The sequence below is a fragment of the Cololabis saira genome, chromosome 4 (genome assembly GCF_033807715.1).
Source record: "Cololabis saira isolate AMF1-May2022 chromosome 4, fColSai1.1, whole genome shotgun sequence".
NCBI lineage: Eukaryota > Metazoa > Chordata > Actinopteri > Beloniformes > Belonidae > Cololabis > Cololabis saira.
The window spans coordinates 13,872,360-13,892,266 of record NC_084590.1 but is presented as its reverse complement, the minus strand read 5'-3'; the positions used below and the strand labels follow the sequence as shown (position 1 = coordinate 13,892,266).

Genomic DNA, 19,907 nt, shown 5'->3' with positions numbered 1-19,907 from the left:
ACCCGAAACACAATATAACAGCAGCACAGCTGTTTCAAAAGGAGAATAAGGTGAAAGTAGAATGTTCTGCAATGGACAATTAAATCCCCTGACCTTACAAAGAGCTGAGCTGCATTTCTCTTGCTCAAGACAGAATTGAACGCAGGACGACCCAAAAAACTGCGACGGACAACCTGAAACAGCTGCAGTAAAGACGTGGCAAACCACTAGAAGAGCTGGAAACCTGGCCTGCAATGTGGATCTGAACACTGTCAAATTAAAGGTGGGAGAAAATGGTGTTTCAATATTTCTAAACCCAGCTATATGTGTGCAGAAATAACAATTCCACTGACAATCAAATCTGCTTCTTTTTTTAATTTATTTATTTTTTTTAAGCATTATGGTTTAATTCTGTGGAACCAGTTGTTGTGTCTGCAAACTTAAAGGCACACAATCTCACTCTCCTAGGCACAATGCATACATACAAATCATCTGTGACATCCTGAGCTCTCACCTTACTGAGATCCTTGGTAGTGACACCATCATCATCACGACAGGGAAGCTTGTGCACAAATGCCAGCATCTGGTATTTGGCTCTGATGAACTCTGACTTAGTGGGACTGAACAGAAGGAGAAGGTAAGGTGATTAGCAAAAACCCAGGGAGCAAATGGAAGAAGAAAAAACAAAAGAAAAACCAACTCTAATGTGATGAGGAGATATTTGCCAAAAACAAGTCATGCTTTTAAATCAATCCAAACCCATTTTCTGACGACCACTCTGATTGGTTCTCACAAAAAGCCCTTTGGAGTCACAATCCGTGCAAGATGTGAGTCAAGATTTGTGGACCATAAAATATAAGCAAATACTCTCTTGCACTATGAATTACTGTTGTCAATCGCATTTCTCAACTAGAAAAGCACCATCATTTGTTAATGATACTCTGACCATGATCAAGCTGTTTAAAGTTGACGCATGTAAAAACTGGTTTACCTGTGAAAACATACGTTTATCTTCACATATTTCTACAATATTTTCTGTGAGATTGTTTTACTGTTACTCTGCACGGTTTCGGTCTGTGGCTAGAATACTTACTGGACCTTGTCTTGAGGGTTTGGTTTCCTACGACCGCTCTGCACCTGTGCGGGGTCCAGGAGACTGTGTTCCCATATGGAATTGGCCCCATTACTGGCCAAAGTCTGAACCATCTGAAACACAGTCATAGCCATGAGTTAACGAGGGTTCAACATCACAAGTAAATAACAGAGGGATTAAGATCCATGGACCATTTCTTTTATTTTATGTTGTGTGTAAATATTTGATATACTATAGTATTTATCTATTTAATTTTTAGCACTGACTGAGGCAATTCTAATTGCGTTGTTATATAACAATGACAATAAAGATCTGATCTATCAAAGTGCAAAGACATGCAAAAAAGAGCACAAACAGGGGAAATGTTGGCCTGAGTCACATACAGGACTGTCTCAGAAAATTAGAATATTGTGATTTTCTGTAATGCAATTACAAAAACAAAAATGTCATACATTCTGGATTCATTACAAATCAGCTGAAATATTGCAAGCCTTTTATTATTTTAATATTGCTGATCATGGTTTACAGCTTAAGAAAACTCAAATATCCTATCTAAAAAAATTTGAATATTCTGGGAATCTTAAACTGAGAACCATAATCAGCAATATTAAAATAATAAAAGGCTTGCAATATTTCAGTGGATTTGTAATGAATCCAGAATGTGTGACATTTTTTTTTTTTTTTTTTAAATTACATTACAGAAAATAAAGAACTTTATCACAATATTCTAATTTTCTGAGACAGTCCTGTATATAGTCCTAGTTGTTCTGCGGCCCCATTAGAGGTTCCCTGCACTGGGTTTGCTTTAATGACATCACTATTGTCTTCTCCACGCACCCTTACCTGCAGTAGTGTGGGGGGCCATCCGCTGTGCCTCAGGTGCTTTACTATGGAAATATGACGCCCTAAGCTGCGGTGGACTGAACAGCATTCATCGCAGATCAGGACGCCTCGGTTGATGCTGGTCCACCCTGGGTCTGGTGGAGAAAAATTGATACAGATGATGATTATGATCCAATTTCATGCTGAATACTGAATGACAGAATTGTTAGCTATGTAAAGATACTCAAGTGCTTATGGCATCAAGAGTCTGGTTATTGTGTTATTGGGAAGAAAAAAAAATCCATATCTGTACTCGCTGACCCCAAACATGTGGACATACGATATGACATAAATAACTAGGATGTGGAATCTTCCCAGTTTGTTAAATTAGATTAAGTGGTGGATCTCTAGATATAGACTTCTTTTCTTCTTCTGGAAGATTATGGCTGTAAGACTTCCACCTCTCTGCTGCAAATGCAATGGACTTCAAAGTACTGAGAAGTCGATATACAAGTAAACAGTTGGTGCTTATTCTAACCTTGGGTGTCATAAAGCTTAGGAGAAAGGGTTGGGCTTTTGTGACAACATGATGTCACTATAACAGCAGCACTCAAAGGTTAAACCATTAAAATGAGTTACAAATGGTGACAGAAACATTTCTCTCAGCTCCATCCAGCTGTACGGAGACACAGGGGGGATTATTGTGTACAGTTTGAATAATTGCAATCAGCCAGGTGTGAAACTATTGGATTGGCCTACTCGACAACGCCCATGTGCTCCATCTGCACCGCTATGGCTCAGACTCTATTCATGATCAATACAATACGTAGCTCCTTTTCTTCATTTCCAGTAAGAAATGTTCAATTAAATACCCAGATATTTATATTTGCAGAGCAAGACAATAAAAGTAATAAAATTAGTTAGTCCTGTGTGTTTTAAAACAGGAGTGATACCTCACTAACCTCCAAAAATGTCACCTACTTTTGCCAGTAGATTTTCTATACTAGGAATGGGTGATATTTTACCGTTCACGATAAACCGTCAAAAAAAATTCCCCACCGTAAGAATTTGTCATCTCGCAATAAAAATTATAAATTCCCGTTGATGACGTTTTTGTGTAAAGCTGATTTATGGTTCTGTGTTAAATCCACGCACAACGTGGAAGGAAGGAAGGAAGGAAGGAAGGAAGGAAGGAAGGAAGGAAATGAGCCAGAAAGAAAGAAAGAAAGAAAGAAAGAAAGAAAGAAAGAAAGAAAGAAAGAAAGAAAGAAAGAAAGAAAGAAAGAAAGAAAGAAAGAAAGAAAGAAAGAAAGAAAGAAAGAAAGAAAGAAAGAAAGAAAGAAAGAAAGAAAGAAAGAAAGAAAGAAAGAAAGAAAGAAAGAAAGAAAGAAAGATCTGAGAGCGAGGAGTCATTCCAGTTTTGCAGTAAAGGTGTAACTAATTTAATTGTTTTTTATTAATTTAGCATTTAGTATCTTTTAGAGCAGTGATTTGGGGGCTCCAAAGACTGAATGTGGTGATAGATTTATAGTTATAAAGGTGGAGTTGAATTGGTATTTTTTTTAATCATCATTTTTATCGTTATCGGGATAAATGCCTGAAATTATCGTGATAAATTTTTTAGTCCATACCGCCCTTCCCTATTCTATACCAACATCATCCATTGTTGATTTTCTATTTTGTGCAGTAATGCAGTGATTAATTATATATGTCAGAGTTACTTTGTATATTTTATCTTATTTTTTCATGGAACTGGGATAAATACATGGCACTTATTTCTAAATGAGAACAAACAAGAGTGACAGAGGTGAAAACAGGAAGGAAAACAACAAAGGCTGCAGTCGGTCCCCTGGCAGTCAAAGAGCAGTCGGAGTGTGGGCCATGTTTATGCCCTCAGGACCCTGATGATGTGATGAGCAGCTGACGACTAACTAGCACACTCTACAATATCACAACAACCATCAGCACACGCACACATGATTTATACACAAACAGACACATATTCACTGCCGGCATTAGTCACTCATAGTCTGGGATAAAACTGTCGCAGCTTAGGGTATTAATGGAGCTAAAACAGTCCATCGGCTGATGAAATGAAACGCTTTAAATCTGTTTCTTGCAGAAAACCTAACGGCAAAAGCGAAATGGCTTTGACCAGCACTTTTGCCTGGTTTAGAACAATAGCCGACAGGCTTTACAGGCCAAAATACAGCAATCCCATTCCTTAATCTGTGTAATAAATACAAAAACTCCCACAGCCTATCTGCTCGGCGCCCCGGATCGACATGATGACTATACCATTAAGCTATTAAACTTGGACAGACTATTAGCAGCACTTTATTGACCAGACCTGCAGAATGACATCATTTTGCATTGTTTGTCAATAAAGCTCAGACAATTATCAGTTAAGATATTATATTGGAGTGAAATAATCAGCATTAATTATGAAAAAAACTGGGAAAGCTGTGCTGCATATACTTACATATTTAATATACAGGGTTTATACAGCAATCCTTATGTTAAATTTAATACCAATTTAATACCTTTTTCACTACCTTCAGATTTTTTTTAAAAAACTGTCGCAACATTAAGTGTAAATCACGGACCTTTTAACAGTAATACAGATTTTGACCTATAGAACACTATACAGAACAGATTTATAGACTCATTGATGTTGACCAGATGTTTCACATTTATTTCACTTTGTGAATGACAATAAAATAGACTGATTAAAATGTAAAAGGTAAAAAATAATACAAATTTTAAAAAAAAATTACCTCTGACAGTGAATTTAACACTTTTAATGGCCTTAAATTTGGCAATTTTCATTTATCACTTTTTAATACTTTTTAAAACCCCGCGGAAACCCTGATATAAACCTGTTCATTGCACCAAAAAAAATATATCACAACCCAATTCTTAACTCACTGAGATTAATTAACTTTGCCATCAAAGTTTTTAATTTCTCTAGTCCGTGATCTGTGAATTAAAAAGTAAATAAATACTGCCATCAGATTCATTACAGTCGCTTCTGTCCAACCGTCCCAAGAACTTGCACACAAGTTTCAGTTTCTGAAGCAACTGCATCAGTCCGCAATAATAAAGCTTTTATTCTCATGGAGAGTATGAATGTTGAGATTAGCACTGAGGGTCAACTGCACTTTGTACCCACGGCATGGAAATATCCCCTGTTGTGACACAAGCTGGGTAGTAGGGAGTCGCCTAGTAGCTCGGTCAGCATTTTACAAGGACCACTGCACGAGTGCATTTTGTCGTAAGTAGGGACTACAAACGCATAGTTTAGTACAGATGAAAAAATATACAGCTCGTAACAACTACAATGACATAAACACAATATCCACCATTGCGAAGAAAAAGGGATTATATTTTCTCTAAGGAAGGCTATGTGATTATACTAGTGATTTATGGAAAACAAAGCGTTTTTTCCCCTCCATCAAACTAGGATTAATGGGTCAGTGATGAGGAAAAATTGATTATTCTATAAGCTGCTACGGTATTCAGGGAAAGCGTAGTTAAGTACGGTGAATTAAGGGGACACAAGAAAAGGTAAACAGATAAAGCAGGTGATCAATGTTATTCATAAGCATTAACATAAGGTTAAAATCATAAATGTCGATTTAACTATTTTGTCCTTTATCTTATTGGTGGAAATGTGCAGCTTGCAAGGTTCTGAACAAGCACAACTGGGGTCTTGAAGTTCACAAATATAGTTGTGGAGAAAAAAGCACACCCTCTTCAACTCCTTAGGTTTTACACACTTTAATTAAGACACACTGAGAAAACGTCTGAACGCTAATAATATTAAAAATGAAGTAAATAAAACCTCACTTAACATTTCTTTACTAAACAAAAATTAAGCCAGATTTCAGACAAAGTGTGTAAAAAATAAATATGCCACCGCATGAACAGATATGGTCATTATCAGCGAGGCGCTGGAGATCAAGTCCTCCAGGTTGATAAAACACACGGCCTGTGAGCGCCTCTATATTAGCAGAAATGTTCCATTTTCTAGTCTGAAGCGTTCACATGTTAACACAATGCCAAGGAGGAAAGACAGCAGCAATACTGGAGAAGCAATTGCAGCAAGCCATCAATGTGGGAAGGGTTATATAGCCATTTGAAAACAATTCAGAATGGAAGGAATTCTTCATAAGTGGAAAAGATTTGAAATGGTTGCCAAACTTCCCACAACCAGACACCCCAGCAAGTTCGCCTCACGGTCAGAACATGCAATTCTCAGAGAAACTGCTCAAAAACCCAAAAGCTGCAGGCCTCAGTAAGCATGTAAAATGTTAAAGTTCTTGACAACACAATTAGAAAAGGACTGAACAAGTATGGCTTGTAAGGAAGTGTTACCAGGAAAAGGGCAGGCTTAGCTTTCTTGTTAAACAAATATAGCAAGACAGCTTACAAAGTTGTTCCTAAACAACCCACAATACATTCAATTCAATTTCAATTATATTCAAATAGCATCTTTTACAATACAAGTTGTCTCTTGGTGCTTTCCAGAGACCCAGAATATGACCCCTGAGCAATTATTACAGACCACACTGCAATAATTACTGTAAAAGTACCAAAAAAACCCTGTAAAATACATCTGGAACAATCAGTACGTATACATGCCCAGTGTTGTCAAGCTATGGCTGTAACTTGATAAGGCCCCTTAACTGGAATCCTTTATTTGTGTCAATATACATGCATCCAAAGGGAATTGATTTACGGACCAAAAAATGTGACTCTGCTGCGATAAGTGGTGATAGAGCCAACTTTGATTTTTGTTTTAGCAACACTCTTTTCCAGTTGACCTATCACGCTACACATCAAAGCATCAGATTCATCTTATTGGAACAATAGCAAATGGTGAAACAATCAAACCTACAGCTTTGTATATTATACGTCCTGTAAAGTTTAGGTTGTTTTTTTCTTCTCAGTATCCCTCTATATCAGCTTCCTCAGGAACTTTTTTTCTGGGTCAAAGCTTTGAGTTGAAACTGTGAAGCATGTGCAGAGCTTAGAGGCTAGTTTCAGTCCCGCTGAGTGGTAACATGCAAGGATAAGCTCAACTTCAAGCACATTATCTGGGTGTGTTAGCCCATTGGTGGATTTCAATCAGTCTTAACTTTTTTTTTTTACATGCATTTTAAAACTATGATTCCAGTCCAACTAATACAATCATTTGTTTGTTTCAGCGTATTCCTTCTTTGCAGAGGGGTCGCCACAGCGGAGCATCACAGTCAGCATGTTAATTAGGACTAGGTTTTACACCAGATACCCTGATGCAACCCCACGAGCACGGGAAGAACTCATGCTGGAGTCGAACCGGGAACGAACTCTTTGAGGCAGCACCAGTACCAACCACTCAGCTACCCACCACATATGGATAAAAAAAGTAAGCACAGCATATCAGCAAGAATGCCTCATCCCAACTTTCAAGCATGGTGGCAGATGGGTGATGATATGGGTTTGCCTTTCAGCCACAGCAGTTGGGCATGTGCTGTAAACATCTATGCATACCAGACTATACTAAAGTCAAGGGTGAAGATATTACTCTGACAGCTAATATTTGGCCAAAGCTGGGTCATATAACATAACAATGATCGAAATCACATCAGCAAACATACAACATAATAGCTGAGTGAGGGCAAGAAAAGAAAGTCAAGCGGTGCGTCCGAAATGCCATACTAAAAAGTATATACTAAAAAGTATACTTAAATTTGGCACACTTTTGAGTAAATATCTGTAGTGTGCATTAATTCGGACGTACTATTAAAAGCAGCACAATGTAACTTTCAGCTTTTTTGTTGAGTTTGGTGGCTCCTTTGGACAAAAGCAGTAGTGCTTTACCAGTAGTGTGGAAGGGTTCCTACCATCCACCTCAAAGTTACATAGTGCCAGTGAAGGCGATACAGACCCCTCAGACCATGACAGAGGTGTCATTAAACCCGTTGTAAGTTGATGTACCATCACAATGACTCTGGAAATATTATATTAAGGTGGAAAAGTTACATTGTGCTGCTTTAAGAGCGCACACGTCACTTCCTGCCGTTGGGAGGGGGGGGGGTTACCATGGTAACCTGTCAAAGCAGCGGTTGCAGTGCTCCGCTCTTTCCCGTTTATTCTGCCCGAAACAAGATGACATTATATAATATTATTATATATAAATATTATAATATTAATATTATATAATATTATTATACTTAATATTATACTTATGACATATACGTATTACTTAGCAACCAAACACTGCTGCATTGCATTATGGGAAGTTTCTAATCGGCTAGTGTCCATCAATCCATACTAAAAAAATTCTTCAGAATGAGTATGGATAGATCACACTATTGAGTACGTTCTAATGTTTCGGACGCACTAAAAAATCTTACATACTCATTTTGCATACTCATTAGGGTGGAAGTATGCGATTTCGGACGCAGCCAAGGTGTCGCAGCGGTCAGCTCAGAGTCCACATGCACTGTGGTGAACCTTCTGGGAGCTACAGAACCCCAATGAACGCACTGCTGTGTAGAAAATTGGGCTAAAATTATGTCATACAGAAAAAAAGATGAAGTTATTGCTGCTGACGCTGATTCTAGTGAATCATGAAGGGGCTGATCATGGTGTGTTCTGAGTTTTTCAGGTACACGTCTTGTGCATTTTGCCTCAGTTTTGCTAAATATGTGATGTGTCGTTTTGCCTCATTTTAACATCTTGCAAAGACCTGGTGATTTTTGAGTCTTAATAAGTACACAGTGAAACAGAAGATCGGCCCATGTGGATTGCAGTGGTGGACAGTAACGGAGTAAATTTACTTGAGTACTGTACTTAAGTACATATCCAGAGGATTTGTACTTTACTTGAGTATTAGATTTCTTTGGTACTTATTACTCTTACTTGAATACATTTCCAAGACAAATATTTTTACTTTTACTCGAGTAAATTTCTAGGAAGGCTGAAAACAAAGTACTCGTTACTTTCAGGTCTGCTCTTTTTTCTTCTTCCCTAAAATCCTATTGGATACAAGCTGTTTTTGTCAAAGGAGGAGACCTATCACAGTGCACACTCTCCACTGGGATGTACGTAAAGCGGAAATACGTCAAGCCTCCTCAAAACGATACCGCCAAAGTAGCCTGCGTTTGTCAAGACAGAGCCGCAACAAGTCAAGACTGCAGGTTTTATATAACATGTGGTTCTAAAAGCAGCACATCAGTGCAGCTGGTTTCAAAGAGTTAATTCTCAGAAACAAGAGTTAAAAGATCCTTAAATCAATTTAGAAAAAATATAGTAATTTACTGATGTGGAAAATAAGAAATTTACTCTTACTCTTACTTTTACTTAAAGTAAATGTAAAAGCATTTACTTTTGGATACTTAAGTACCTTTAAAAGCAAGTACTTTTCTACTCTTAGTCGAGTAATATTTGACTGAGCTACTTTTACTTGTAACGGAGTAAATTTTGACCAGTAGTATTTGTACTCTTACTCAAGTACTGGGGTCGAGTACTCTGTCCACCTCTGGTGGATTGACAGCAATGTATGAATCTGAGGCCGTTACTAAATCAGTTAATGCACGTCAGGATTAAGTTGATTTGCTGTCAACTCCCTCAGAGTTGGTGGTTTTTGTTGGTTTTTTTAAATCAAAGTGTGCTATGGAGTAACCCAACAAAACACAAACTTAATGCAAATTGGGCTCTGAAGAATAACGAAAATAAAGAGTCTAAACACAGTTGAATCTGCTTTAAAGGCGAGGTGAGTTGGTTGTATGGAGCAGTTTAGCAGCAGTCAAGGCTGATTTATGGTTCCGCGTTACATCGACGCAGAGCCTACGGCTCGCAACGGTGCGCGACGCCGCGTAACCTACGCCGTATGCTCTGCGTCGTATGCGTCGAGCGGCTAGTTCTGCAGCTAACAGCTACGCGAGGATCACAAACTACACCAGCTGCAGGCGATTTATGCCAATAACAGAATGATATTAACACACATGGGTGTGTATATTATGAGTTAGTAGAGTCGGTCTGTGCTGGATGAGCCAGCAGGACCCCGGGCCGGTGTGCTAGCCCGCTAGGAACCAAAACAAACTCTCTCCCAGCAAAAAGGCGCATAATCTGACACTTTTCTCTTCAAAGTCTCCATTAAACTAACCCCTAGACCCTGTTTGAGCCCAGTACCCAGCCTGAAGCTGCAGGGTGTGTGTGTTTAGGCGCTGGGAGCTGCTAGTCGCGTCAACACGCCTATTATTTTTTATTTGGGGCCTAGCCGCTCGGGAGACCGGCCGTTTTCCTGCTCCGCGGACCCGCCGAGGGCGGCAGCAGCCTCGGCCCCGCCACCGCCCGCGGCCGCCCCCCCCCTGGTGCATTGTCCCGGTGCTTCCATCATGTCCTCCTACCTGGCGCACTGCAGTCGGCGCAGACCTCCGTCCTCTGCAGCTTCCGTGACATCTCGATCTCGACAGCGGCTGAACTCGAGAGGTGTTGGTGGTATTTCCCCGGAGCTACCGACCGACCGACGTCCTCCGTCCACCGCTGCGGCCCCGGAACCCCCCGGAAGCCGGGAGAGGTGCTCGGGTTCCCGGCGGTCTGCTGGCTCCACCGCGGTCTCTCCTCCGAGCTCCGAGCCTACAGCCGCGGTGCGGGGACACGGTTCATCTGCACGTATGGACGGCGGAGCGGGGACATTTCCACACGCAGAGCGGTGTGTAGTTGCAGCTGCAGCTCTACCTGCCAGCCTGTCCGCTCACACCCTCCATCAGGCTCCGGGGGGACGCCTCCAGCAGGGGGGAGAGCCGGGGACAGCATCCACGGCTTAATTATGTGCTTCTCCCGATGCACAAGTATAATTATAGCGGCCCAAATTCAAGATTTCTCTCATAAAATGAAACAATGCGTTTAAAACAAAGAGTTCTACAAATATGACTTGACTTGCTCCAGGTTAGGGGGCAATTGAAACATCTTGTAAAATCTAATTAACTTAAAGCAGCACACTTTCAGCTTTTGTTGAGTTTGGCGGCTCCTTTGGGAAAAAGAAAGCGGTAATGCTTTACCAGTATTGTGGAAGGGTTCCTACCATCCACCTCGAAGTTACATAGTGCCAGTGAAGGCGATACAAACCCCTCAGACCATGACAGAGGTGTCATTAAGGTGTCATTGGAAGTTGATGTACCATCACAATGACTCTGGAAATATTATATTCAGGTGGAAAAGTTACATAGTGCTGCTTTAATAAAAAAAAATCTAATACTACAACTAATTGCACATCTTGCAAGGCTCCGAACAAGCACAACTGGGGTCTTGGAGTTCACAAATATAGTTGTGGAAAAACAAAGCACACCCTCTTCGATTCCTTAGGTCGTACACACTTTATTATTTTTTTTTTATTTATTTATTGTATTTTTATATTTTCAATCACAAAAAGAGGGGTATACTGTACATACATAGAACACAAAACCCCCACAACTCAACTTCAAAAAAAAAAAAAAATTAAGTCAGTCAAAGTCCATACACACCAAAACATATTTCATAGTGCTATAATCATGCCAAATATACTAACCAAATATTCTACTCATTGGACTAATTGAAAATACCAGATAGTACTACCACATATGTCATATCAATGACTCTGAAATAATAATTAAATAGTTAAATAGTTTATTGAGATATCAACTTGGTAACAGAATTAAAAAAAGGGTCTTACACCTAATAATAATAATAATAATATTAAAAATGAAGCAAATAAAACCTCACTTAGCATTTCTTTACTAAACAAAAATTAAGCCAGACTTCAGACAAAGTGTGTAAAAACTAAATATGCCACCACATGAACAGAGATGGTCATTATCAGCGCTGGAGATCAAGTCCTCCAGGTTAATAAAACACACGGCGCGTGAGCGCCTCTATATTAGCAGAAATGTTCCATTTTCTAATCTGAAGTGCTCACATAACACAATGCCAAGGAGGAAAGACAGTAGCAATACTGGAGAAGCAATTGTAGCAAGCCATCAAAAACAAACTCATACTACAACTAATTAAAAAAAAATTAAAAATTAAACAACAACCAAGCTGCCACATGAAGGATAACATTTTTGACTTCCAAAGTTGAACCTTCTCAGAGAGATTCATTCGTTGTAGCCTATAAGAAAACTGAAGTTGAATTATTTCATGTCATCGATTTTAAGATTTTAGCAAGACTTAAGTTTGACATTTTAAAAAGGGGAAAAGAAAAGAGAATACTGACCTAATTAACACTGAAATGTGAACTTCCCATCAAACCAACAATCACAACCAACAATCACAACTTGGAGACAAGTGCAAATTGCTTTTTCAACACTCTGTTCATGAGTGTTGCAGTAAAATACGATTTGTTCCTCCCTCCTTGCACTTTCTTGACGCTTTTGGGGTTTGGGAACCCTTTTTTCAGCACATAGCCCATAATTTCATGACAAAATCTATAATTTCCCTTGAAAAAAAAGGGGGACTGGACTGTCAGAGTACAATAGCAACCTGCATCAACTCCCATGATACAATGTATTTATCCTTTCAGTTCGCACATCATATCTCATGCACTATTGTGGGCTTTTGTTGATACTCATACACAATGGCAGGTGCACATTGTGTGAAACTGGATCTATTTTAAGTGAACAACTGAGGATAATTCCTCTTCTGATATCAGACGAATCATGATACTTTTCTAAGTATACTCACTCAACAGTGATACAACATCATCTTTTCATTTTTACAATATAACACAATTTGTTTATCCTGGCCCAATTTATTTCTTCTGCATTTGCCCAACAGTTCCCATTTTGGAAAAAAAAGTTGTTATAAAATGAGGTAGTTATGTGTATGGGTTTGGGTAACCACCATGTATAAATACTTTTAGACTTTTGTCAAATATAACCACCATTACATCTGATATCCTAAAATCTCCCTTTGACCTGCCAAAAAATGTTTTTTCCAAGTAAATTGGAAAACCGTACTTCCCGTTTTCATGGGCTATTCTTCCTGAAATCATGAGTAATACCATGAATAGTCACATGACTGCACAAAGAGAGATCATCCCACTCGTGTTGGATATTAAGGGCGTGGTGAATTTCAAATATGACACACAGAACAACAGCCCCATGGAAAGACAAACATCATGCCCTTTAGCACTTTACTTTTGACTAAAATTTTGTTCAGTATTTTATAGAGGGATGTCGACCACCTAATGTTAGATAATTACAGGATGATGTTTTTTCCTTTCATTTCCTTATCATGAGATAGGTTACAGACAGTTCATCTTAATAGGACTATAAAGTAGCTTTGGTTGTCATTAAATATGATCTGTTTTCTTTTTCTTTTTTTTTTAAATGACTGCATAATATAACACAATTAGAGGAAAGTAAAACTTTAAGTGCATTTCATTCCAAACTGGTCGTCTTTCCCCATACATCACAAGGTCCTTGAGGAGACTTGTGCCCAGCAAGGGCGTAGGTTTGCATAGGGACGGTAGGGACATAACACTACCAACTTTTCAGGAGGCTCAAATTGTCCCCACCAACTTTTAAGCAACCTTATATGAAACTTATTTGAATTATATAATGAGTTCAGATATATAGGTAATTTAGATTGTCTCCCAAATGTTGTAAGGATAAAATTGACCCTACAGTTATTAAGTTAATTATTTTAAAGCAATGTATTACTCTTGTGGTGAAGGACAATGTAGGCTAACATGTAGTTCCATATATAGGTTAAGTAGTAGTTAAGAGATTATTAATAAGTTTGTATTTATTGTGTATGTTAAAATAATTTAAGTTATGTTTAAATATTGCAATTTAAATTGCATCCTGGAATATTCTGGAAGTTTTCAAAATGTTTCTTTAGTAGTTTTTGAAAACAAAGGTTTGAATCGAACCGTGTATCAGGTGAACCAATACACATGAAAGTTAGTATAAGTCGATAGAGATTTATTTTGCATTGATCATTTCGCCTATCAATTAATTAGGTTCATATTCGTGACAAATGTAGCCCTGACCCCCGTTCACCCAATCTGTTTGGTCTTATTAATGTCCCGTCCCCAGCAAAAAGTGTACATGCAGGTTATGCCGTTATATCGTCCCTACCAATGTTGAGACCAAACCTACGCCCTTGGTGCCCAGTCAGAATATGCAGTTTTATTTTAAACCTTTGTTGTGATTTCGATTTCCGGTGCTTTTTCGTGAGGCATGTGTTTAATCACAACATCCCCGGCAGCGGATTGGCTGAGTGTGCGCACATTTTATGGCAGCTTGTCAGCGCATCTCTCTCAAGCCTGAATTATGGTTCTGCGTTCAATCGACGCAGAGCCTACGCCGTACGGTGCGCGTGGCCGCGTACCCTTGCACGTAGGCTCTGCGTTGGTGTAACGCGCAACCATAAATCAGGCTTCAGTCACCGCCGCCGGATGGGAGGAGAGGAGCAGGATAGATGAGTTAGAGTAGGAAGGGAGAACAGAGAGAAAGGCGGGGGGGTTGGAGGCACGGGTGGGGAAGAAATAAAGGTGTAGCTGCGACTGCTGAGACAATCAGACGAGGTTTTCTCGCCCTCTTTTAAGCACCACGGGGCTTTGCACTTTATTCTAAGAGCGAGCGTATATAAGCGCTCCCGACGCGTAAAAGCCTCACACGCCTTTTGGGCATCACCGCCGCTGGAGAGGATGATAGGCTCGATTTTTACTAGGTAAATTCACGAGAAAGTATTCTTGCATTCCACAGTGAAGAAAGAGGAGGCGGAAAACTATGATCCGAGGATGATTTCTGCCAGGAAAACTCCGGAGAAGAGTCGCTATCCTACCCACTATCTGGTGTGGCACAACAAGCCGCGGCAGCTGGAGAAGGAGCTGGCAGCCAGCGAGCAGGTGAGGCTGCGAGGACCGAGAACAATCACACATATTCACATATTCCTCCTCACAGAGACGGGCCTGTGTTCATTATTACCCGCGATTACGCGTGCGTGGGTTCCCACTGCCGTGTAGATGGATGGTGGAGGTGTGGAAGCCGTCCGTGCATGGAGAATCTCATTGAAGAACATGAAGAGCAGTAGCGCAGTTAATTGTTCTCTGTAGGGTATGGATGAGACACTTGTGGACAAATTACCTTCATATGCATTCATATTTTATTACAATGCAGTCATCTGTCAGAGTTCCACAACAGGTATTGCATGTCAGGTGTGGAGAAAGGTGTCAGAAACAGCATCCTTCCAGGAATTTTGTCATGCATGGGAAGTTATATTAGGAGTTTTTTCTTTTTCTTTTCCCTTTTCCTGGAAAAATTCCAAGTCCAGCTGGAAGGTATTTGTGTGTGTGTGTTTGTGAGTGGGTGTGTGTGTGCTGGAGTCGGTGGTTCTTTATGCCTGTGCATAAGCAGCATTAATGCCTCATCTACTCCAAACTGTGCAGGCTCTCCACCTTCCCACCAGCACCTAAACCATTTGTGAGTGGGTGAGACGATGCGGATGCTGTATCATGTGGGCGAACAGTTGCCAGCCACCACAATAAATACTGTAATAAAATCAATAAGATACTACACCTTTGTTCTTTTAACATATACGTGTAAAAAGCGGCTGTGTGGGTAATTATAATCTGGCCTTGATATAATCAGTCCTTTAGATTAGGGTGAGGAGCCAGACGATATGATAATAATTAACACCATTATGTGTGAGAGAGCCGGAGACTAAGCCGGAGACTAAGACTACTGTACAGAACAGCCTCTTTTTTTCGGTCATGCATTTATGGAAACCCCTTCCTGTTATATAAGATATTTTCTGCAGGTTAAGAACTGAGCATTTTGTGTCATACAGACACGACATCCCACTGCAACACACGTTCACACACATTTACACACTTTCTGACACCCATCTTTTCTTGTGGTTACAATAATCACAACTCAGGAAGCCTTCCTTTTCACCAAAGTCATGTGTCATTACTGTAAAGGCTGCTATTGTATCGCAGACATTTACAGCAGTCCCTACTTTTACAGTGAACAAGTGCAACATTTAGTATCCATCGCTTAAGCATAATTACAAGTTTTTGGAAATGCACGCAGCATCTCCTATGATGCACTGAACAGATTAAGACCCTCTGGTATTCAGGTAACGTAAAGAAACATCACGTGTTTTACACATGGAAATTCATGATTTTACCCTCAAGGCAGAATTAGGGGAAAAAAAGCTTTTCATGTCTCCTGTCACTCCTGAAATGCAAAAACCCAGTCCTTGGTGTTTGTTTGGATTTCCTAAGGCTTCAGGAAAGGTTAACGTTGTAGGAAGCCGCAGCTCTTTCCAGTACTCACACTTGTTCACTCCCACTCCTGCTCTATAGTATTAGCTGCTATACGTTCGTAGTCTTACCTGCTTTCACACACCTTACATGTGGATCCGATAGAAAATATCTGCAAGAACAAATGCTGGAGAGGTTTCACATGCCACGCTTCCTGAACGTCTAGGAACATTTCAAGACTCTGGTTTATGTGTGGGGGAAGGCTTAAGTGTTTAATCCTGTACATTTACTGCAGATTTAAATTACTATCGTATTTCATTTTGTAATAGCTGTTAATCACTATGAAACATACATTGTTGCATAGGAAGTAGCAGGGAATTCTGATAGTTTACTATTAACCATAAATAATGGTCATGACACGGCCTTCCACTCAAATTTGTGAATTTTATTGAACTATTCCTATTGATCTATACATTTTCCACGCCGGCTTCAATCCTGTTCAGTAGGATGCTGAAGTCTATATACCAGGTGTTACTGGGCTACACTCTGGATGGGTCAGTAGTCTTTCTCATCTTCATTTACCAGTTTATACGTCCAGTTATGTGGTCAGAGGTTCTATACATAGCTGTCAAGCAGGGCATTCAAGACATCTAACTTTTTTCAGTTCAGCGAGTATTGTTTTTAAGCAGAGGTTTGTAGGATAAAGGATTCAAATCTACTTTATTAGGGGTTTGGATAACAGGGTGCACTAAAACAGACCCACTCATTGCAGAATTTCATGCAATTTAAGCGTAGTAGGGGCTGAGCTTGGCCCCCCATCTGCTATTCACGGCCCTGTATTTTAGAGTAAACGTACAGTATAGCAAGGCAAGTTTACTTGTGTAAAACATGTCATACAAGACCATTCAAAGTGTTTTTAGAAAGAAGTTCAGGGTTATTAATGTTAATGATTATGGGCTGATGTTAGATAAAATGATGCATTGATCAGTTCTGTTTTTGTTCCATCAACTTGCAGAGCCTGCATTTTATTTACCTTTGCATTGTTTTTGCAAAGCTTGGATAACATAAAAAGTACATTACCCAAGCCTTTATACACTATAATCCAAAATCTAATAATACACACTAAGAAAAATATACCGTAGGCAGGCAAATACTGGCAGTAAAATCCCTGCTAGCGGCATATCACTTTTATTTTTCAGGAGTAGTCCTTCGTTCCCTAAAGCAACCCCACACACAGAAGAAGAAAACAAGTCACTGTAATGTTTTTAGGCTGCACTCTATTATGTTTATTATGTGGGGATGTAGGGTAGGAGTGAAATAGAGAGCAAGGAGGAGGATGTTTAAACCATTTCTTCCCTCGGTCATCATGGCGGCGTGTGAGATCACAGGCAAATAAAATGGAGGAGCTTGGAGACCCGGTGATGGCAAGACTGAAGTTTCAGTAATCCAGGATGGCGTGTCTCATCAGGCCACGGGTGAAGGAACACGATCTGGACCTCTATTGATCTATAACACCTTTTTGCACAGATTTCAGACAGTACAGGCTGAAAGAGACTGCAGGCAGAGCAGCAAGAGTACAGGTGGTGTAACTGTCTACCCGCACTGGACTGTTGCTCCATTGATTGTTTTCCTTTAGGTTCTGGCATACTTCCCAACTAGTATGAAATGCAATGAGATACTCATTTAAATCTGTAGTAAATTGATAGCATGAACTGCAACAATAATATTTCCTTTTGAGGATCAATACATTCTCTTTTAATTTAGTTCATTTATAAATAACAGATTATACATGTTTTTGGCACTTATTGGCACAAATTAAAGGGAAAATAGAGTATGAATGAAAAAAAACCCCAAAAACAAATCCCATTTTCTGTGCTTGAGATCATATAATTGGTTTGGAGCAGATTCATCCAGCTTCCCCATCTTCATCGCCGCCCGTTTAATACCGTGCTGCTTTTTTTGTACCATCAGAAGTTGGTGGTGCACAAATCCAGAACTGATTTCCAATAGGGCACAGCCCACAAAAGAGGGGCACCTTTAGAAAAACGAGAACTCATTAACGGAGGTTTTAAAAGGGAATTTTTTATACCATATCACTGATATTCCAACCAAAGTGTGTCACACGCATTCATTAAAGCCTCGGGAAATTGCGTAAACTCGTGAAAAGAGGGTAGAATATGTAGATTAGCCTCAAAGCTTATTTTTTTTTTAGGATCTGCGTCTGGAGTGTTTTTTTCGTGCAAATGTGGCTGTGTTTTCTGCTCAAAAGGGATGTCCTGGTTCTTACAGACCAGGCGGAGGTGGCCCAGAGCTGCGTCTGTGTGTGTTTATGCAAAGCAAGTAGCTGATACAGAACAACAACAGCTCGTATATACAGAAACAGACTCTATCTAAGTAAATATCAGCACAGAACTGTCTTCTCTGACCCTCCATATTTTTATCAAATAAACCAAATCGGCCTTCCTGTACATATTTAGCCCGTGTTATAAGGGAACAAGTATATTTTTTGAAAGCTTCCATCGTACTAAAGTGCTGATGAACTCGTTTTACTCTACGAGTCTTTTTATAGTAGTTTATAACAACGGTGTCGATCTTTACCAGCAAACATTGTGCTGATATTATTCTGTTCTTTGCCACAACAATAATCTTCTGAAACCTGAATGAGGCTTGAATTTAAATGTAAAATTATGGTAAACGATAATATTTATTTACAGATAACCTCTTGGTCTTTCGCTTTTATTGAATATCATGACTGTTGTATATTTTTGACTGGGATACTGCTTTAAAACATTTTACAGGCGTCGATGAAAGGTTAAACAAAATAGGAGCGGTGCAGGAGGAAAGAGAATATGAATTTTCTTCATTTTTCATTCCTCTCATGGGGCCTCCAGGGGAAAACTCCAGACCACCGTTTTGTTTCCTGCCCTCTCTGTTTTTGAGTGTATCTGGTATAGCCCACTTTTTATTTTGCATATTCAAATGGTGGACAGTCCTTGTAAGCTTATATCCACCAACAAACCCATAAAATGACCATTAAACTAATATTAGATCCCAGAATGAATTAATCACGCTTTTATTTTATTACCTATGACTTAGTTATCGTTTCAAAGCCAGGACAGCACACACAGCCGGCTCCGTCTCTGGCTTTCTGCGAGTCACATAAGAGGGGTATCAAACACCGGCAGATGTGTGGTGGTCATGACGGGTGTCAGGAAGTATTTTCCTCTAACTCTGCTCGGCTCAGGACAGTTTGACTGAACAGAGGTATTGGTTTTTAAAGGGAGGAAGGTTAAAGCTTCAGGATTGCTAAACAAAATGAACTGTATTGAACTGTAACAGACATTATAATGATGAAGGATAATAGAATGAATCTAAGAATCTGCATCTAGTTGCCTCAGTTAATCAGGACACCGATATTAGCTCCCTGAATATGTCCAAGAGCGAGTTACCGTCCATGCAGACAACCAGGGCGGTGCATGACATGCATTGAGAGAAAGTATGGAGGAATAGGGTGGAGTTGGGACTTTTATGGAGAGAAAAAAAGAGTTGCGATGAGGTGAAGCTGGTAGTTCTATAAATCACAGATCATATGCACCATTGTGTGCCACAACAAACTGGAGCAGTGTTCAGGACTACAGATCCTGCCTGCTTTAAAAGCTTCCCTGCTCCAATACAGTATGCAGTGTCGACTGATCGGTAGCTTACTGGCAATTTTCCCGGGAGTGGTTCACCGTCACATACTACAGATTGTGGGGTCGTTTAAGCCGCATA

General features: G+C 39.7%; 2 protein-coding genes across 3 annotated transcripts in view; one reads left to right on the top strand and one right to left on the bottom strand.

Annotated features, from left to right (window-relative positions):
* git1 (G protein-coupled receptor kinase interacting ArfGAP 1) overlaps positions 1-10,649 on the bottom strand; it is a 31,079-nt gene extending 20,430 nt beyond the window's left edge. The window contains 4 exon segments of the mRNA XM_061718945.1: positions 494-599; positions 1,073-1,185; positions 1,916-2,049; positions 10,294-10,649. Coding sequence (XP_061574929.1) covers positions 494-599; positions 1,073-1,185; positions 1,916-2,049; positions 10,294-10,345 — 405 coding nt within the window. The 5' untranslated portion in view covers positions 10,346-10,649.
* The window catches only part of ankrd13b (ankyrin repeat domain 13B), an 84,979-nt gene continuing 65,231 nt past the window's right edge, over positions 160-19,907 (top strand). For both annotated transcript variants that reach the window (XR_009782486.1, XM_061718946.1), the window contains exons 1-3: positions 160-262; positions 7,105-7,304; positions 14,635-14,777. Coding sequence is in view for 1 of the 2 variants with exons in the window: in XM_061718946.1 (XP_061574930.1) it covers positions 7,292-7,304; positions 14,635-14,777 (156 nt within the window). In the remaining variant the exon portion in view is untranslated. The remainder of the gene's footprint in view (positions 263-7,104; positions 7,305-14,634; positions 14,778-19,907) is intronic.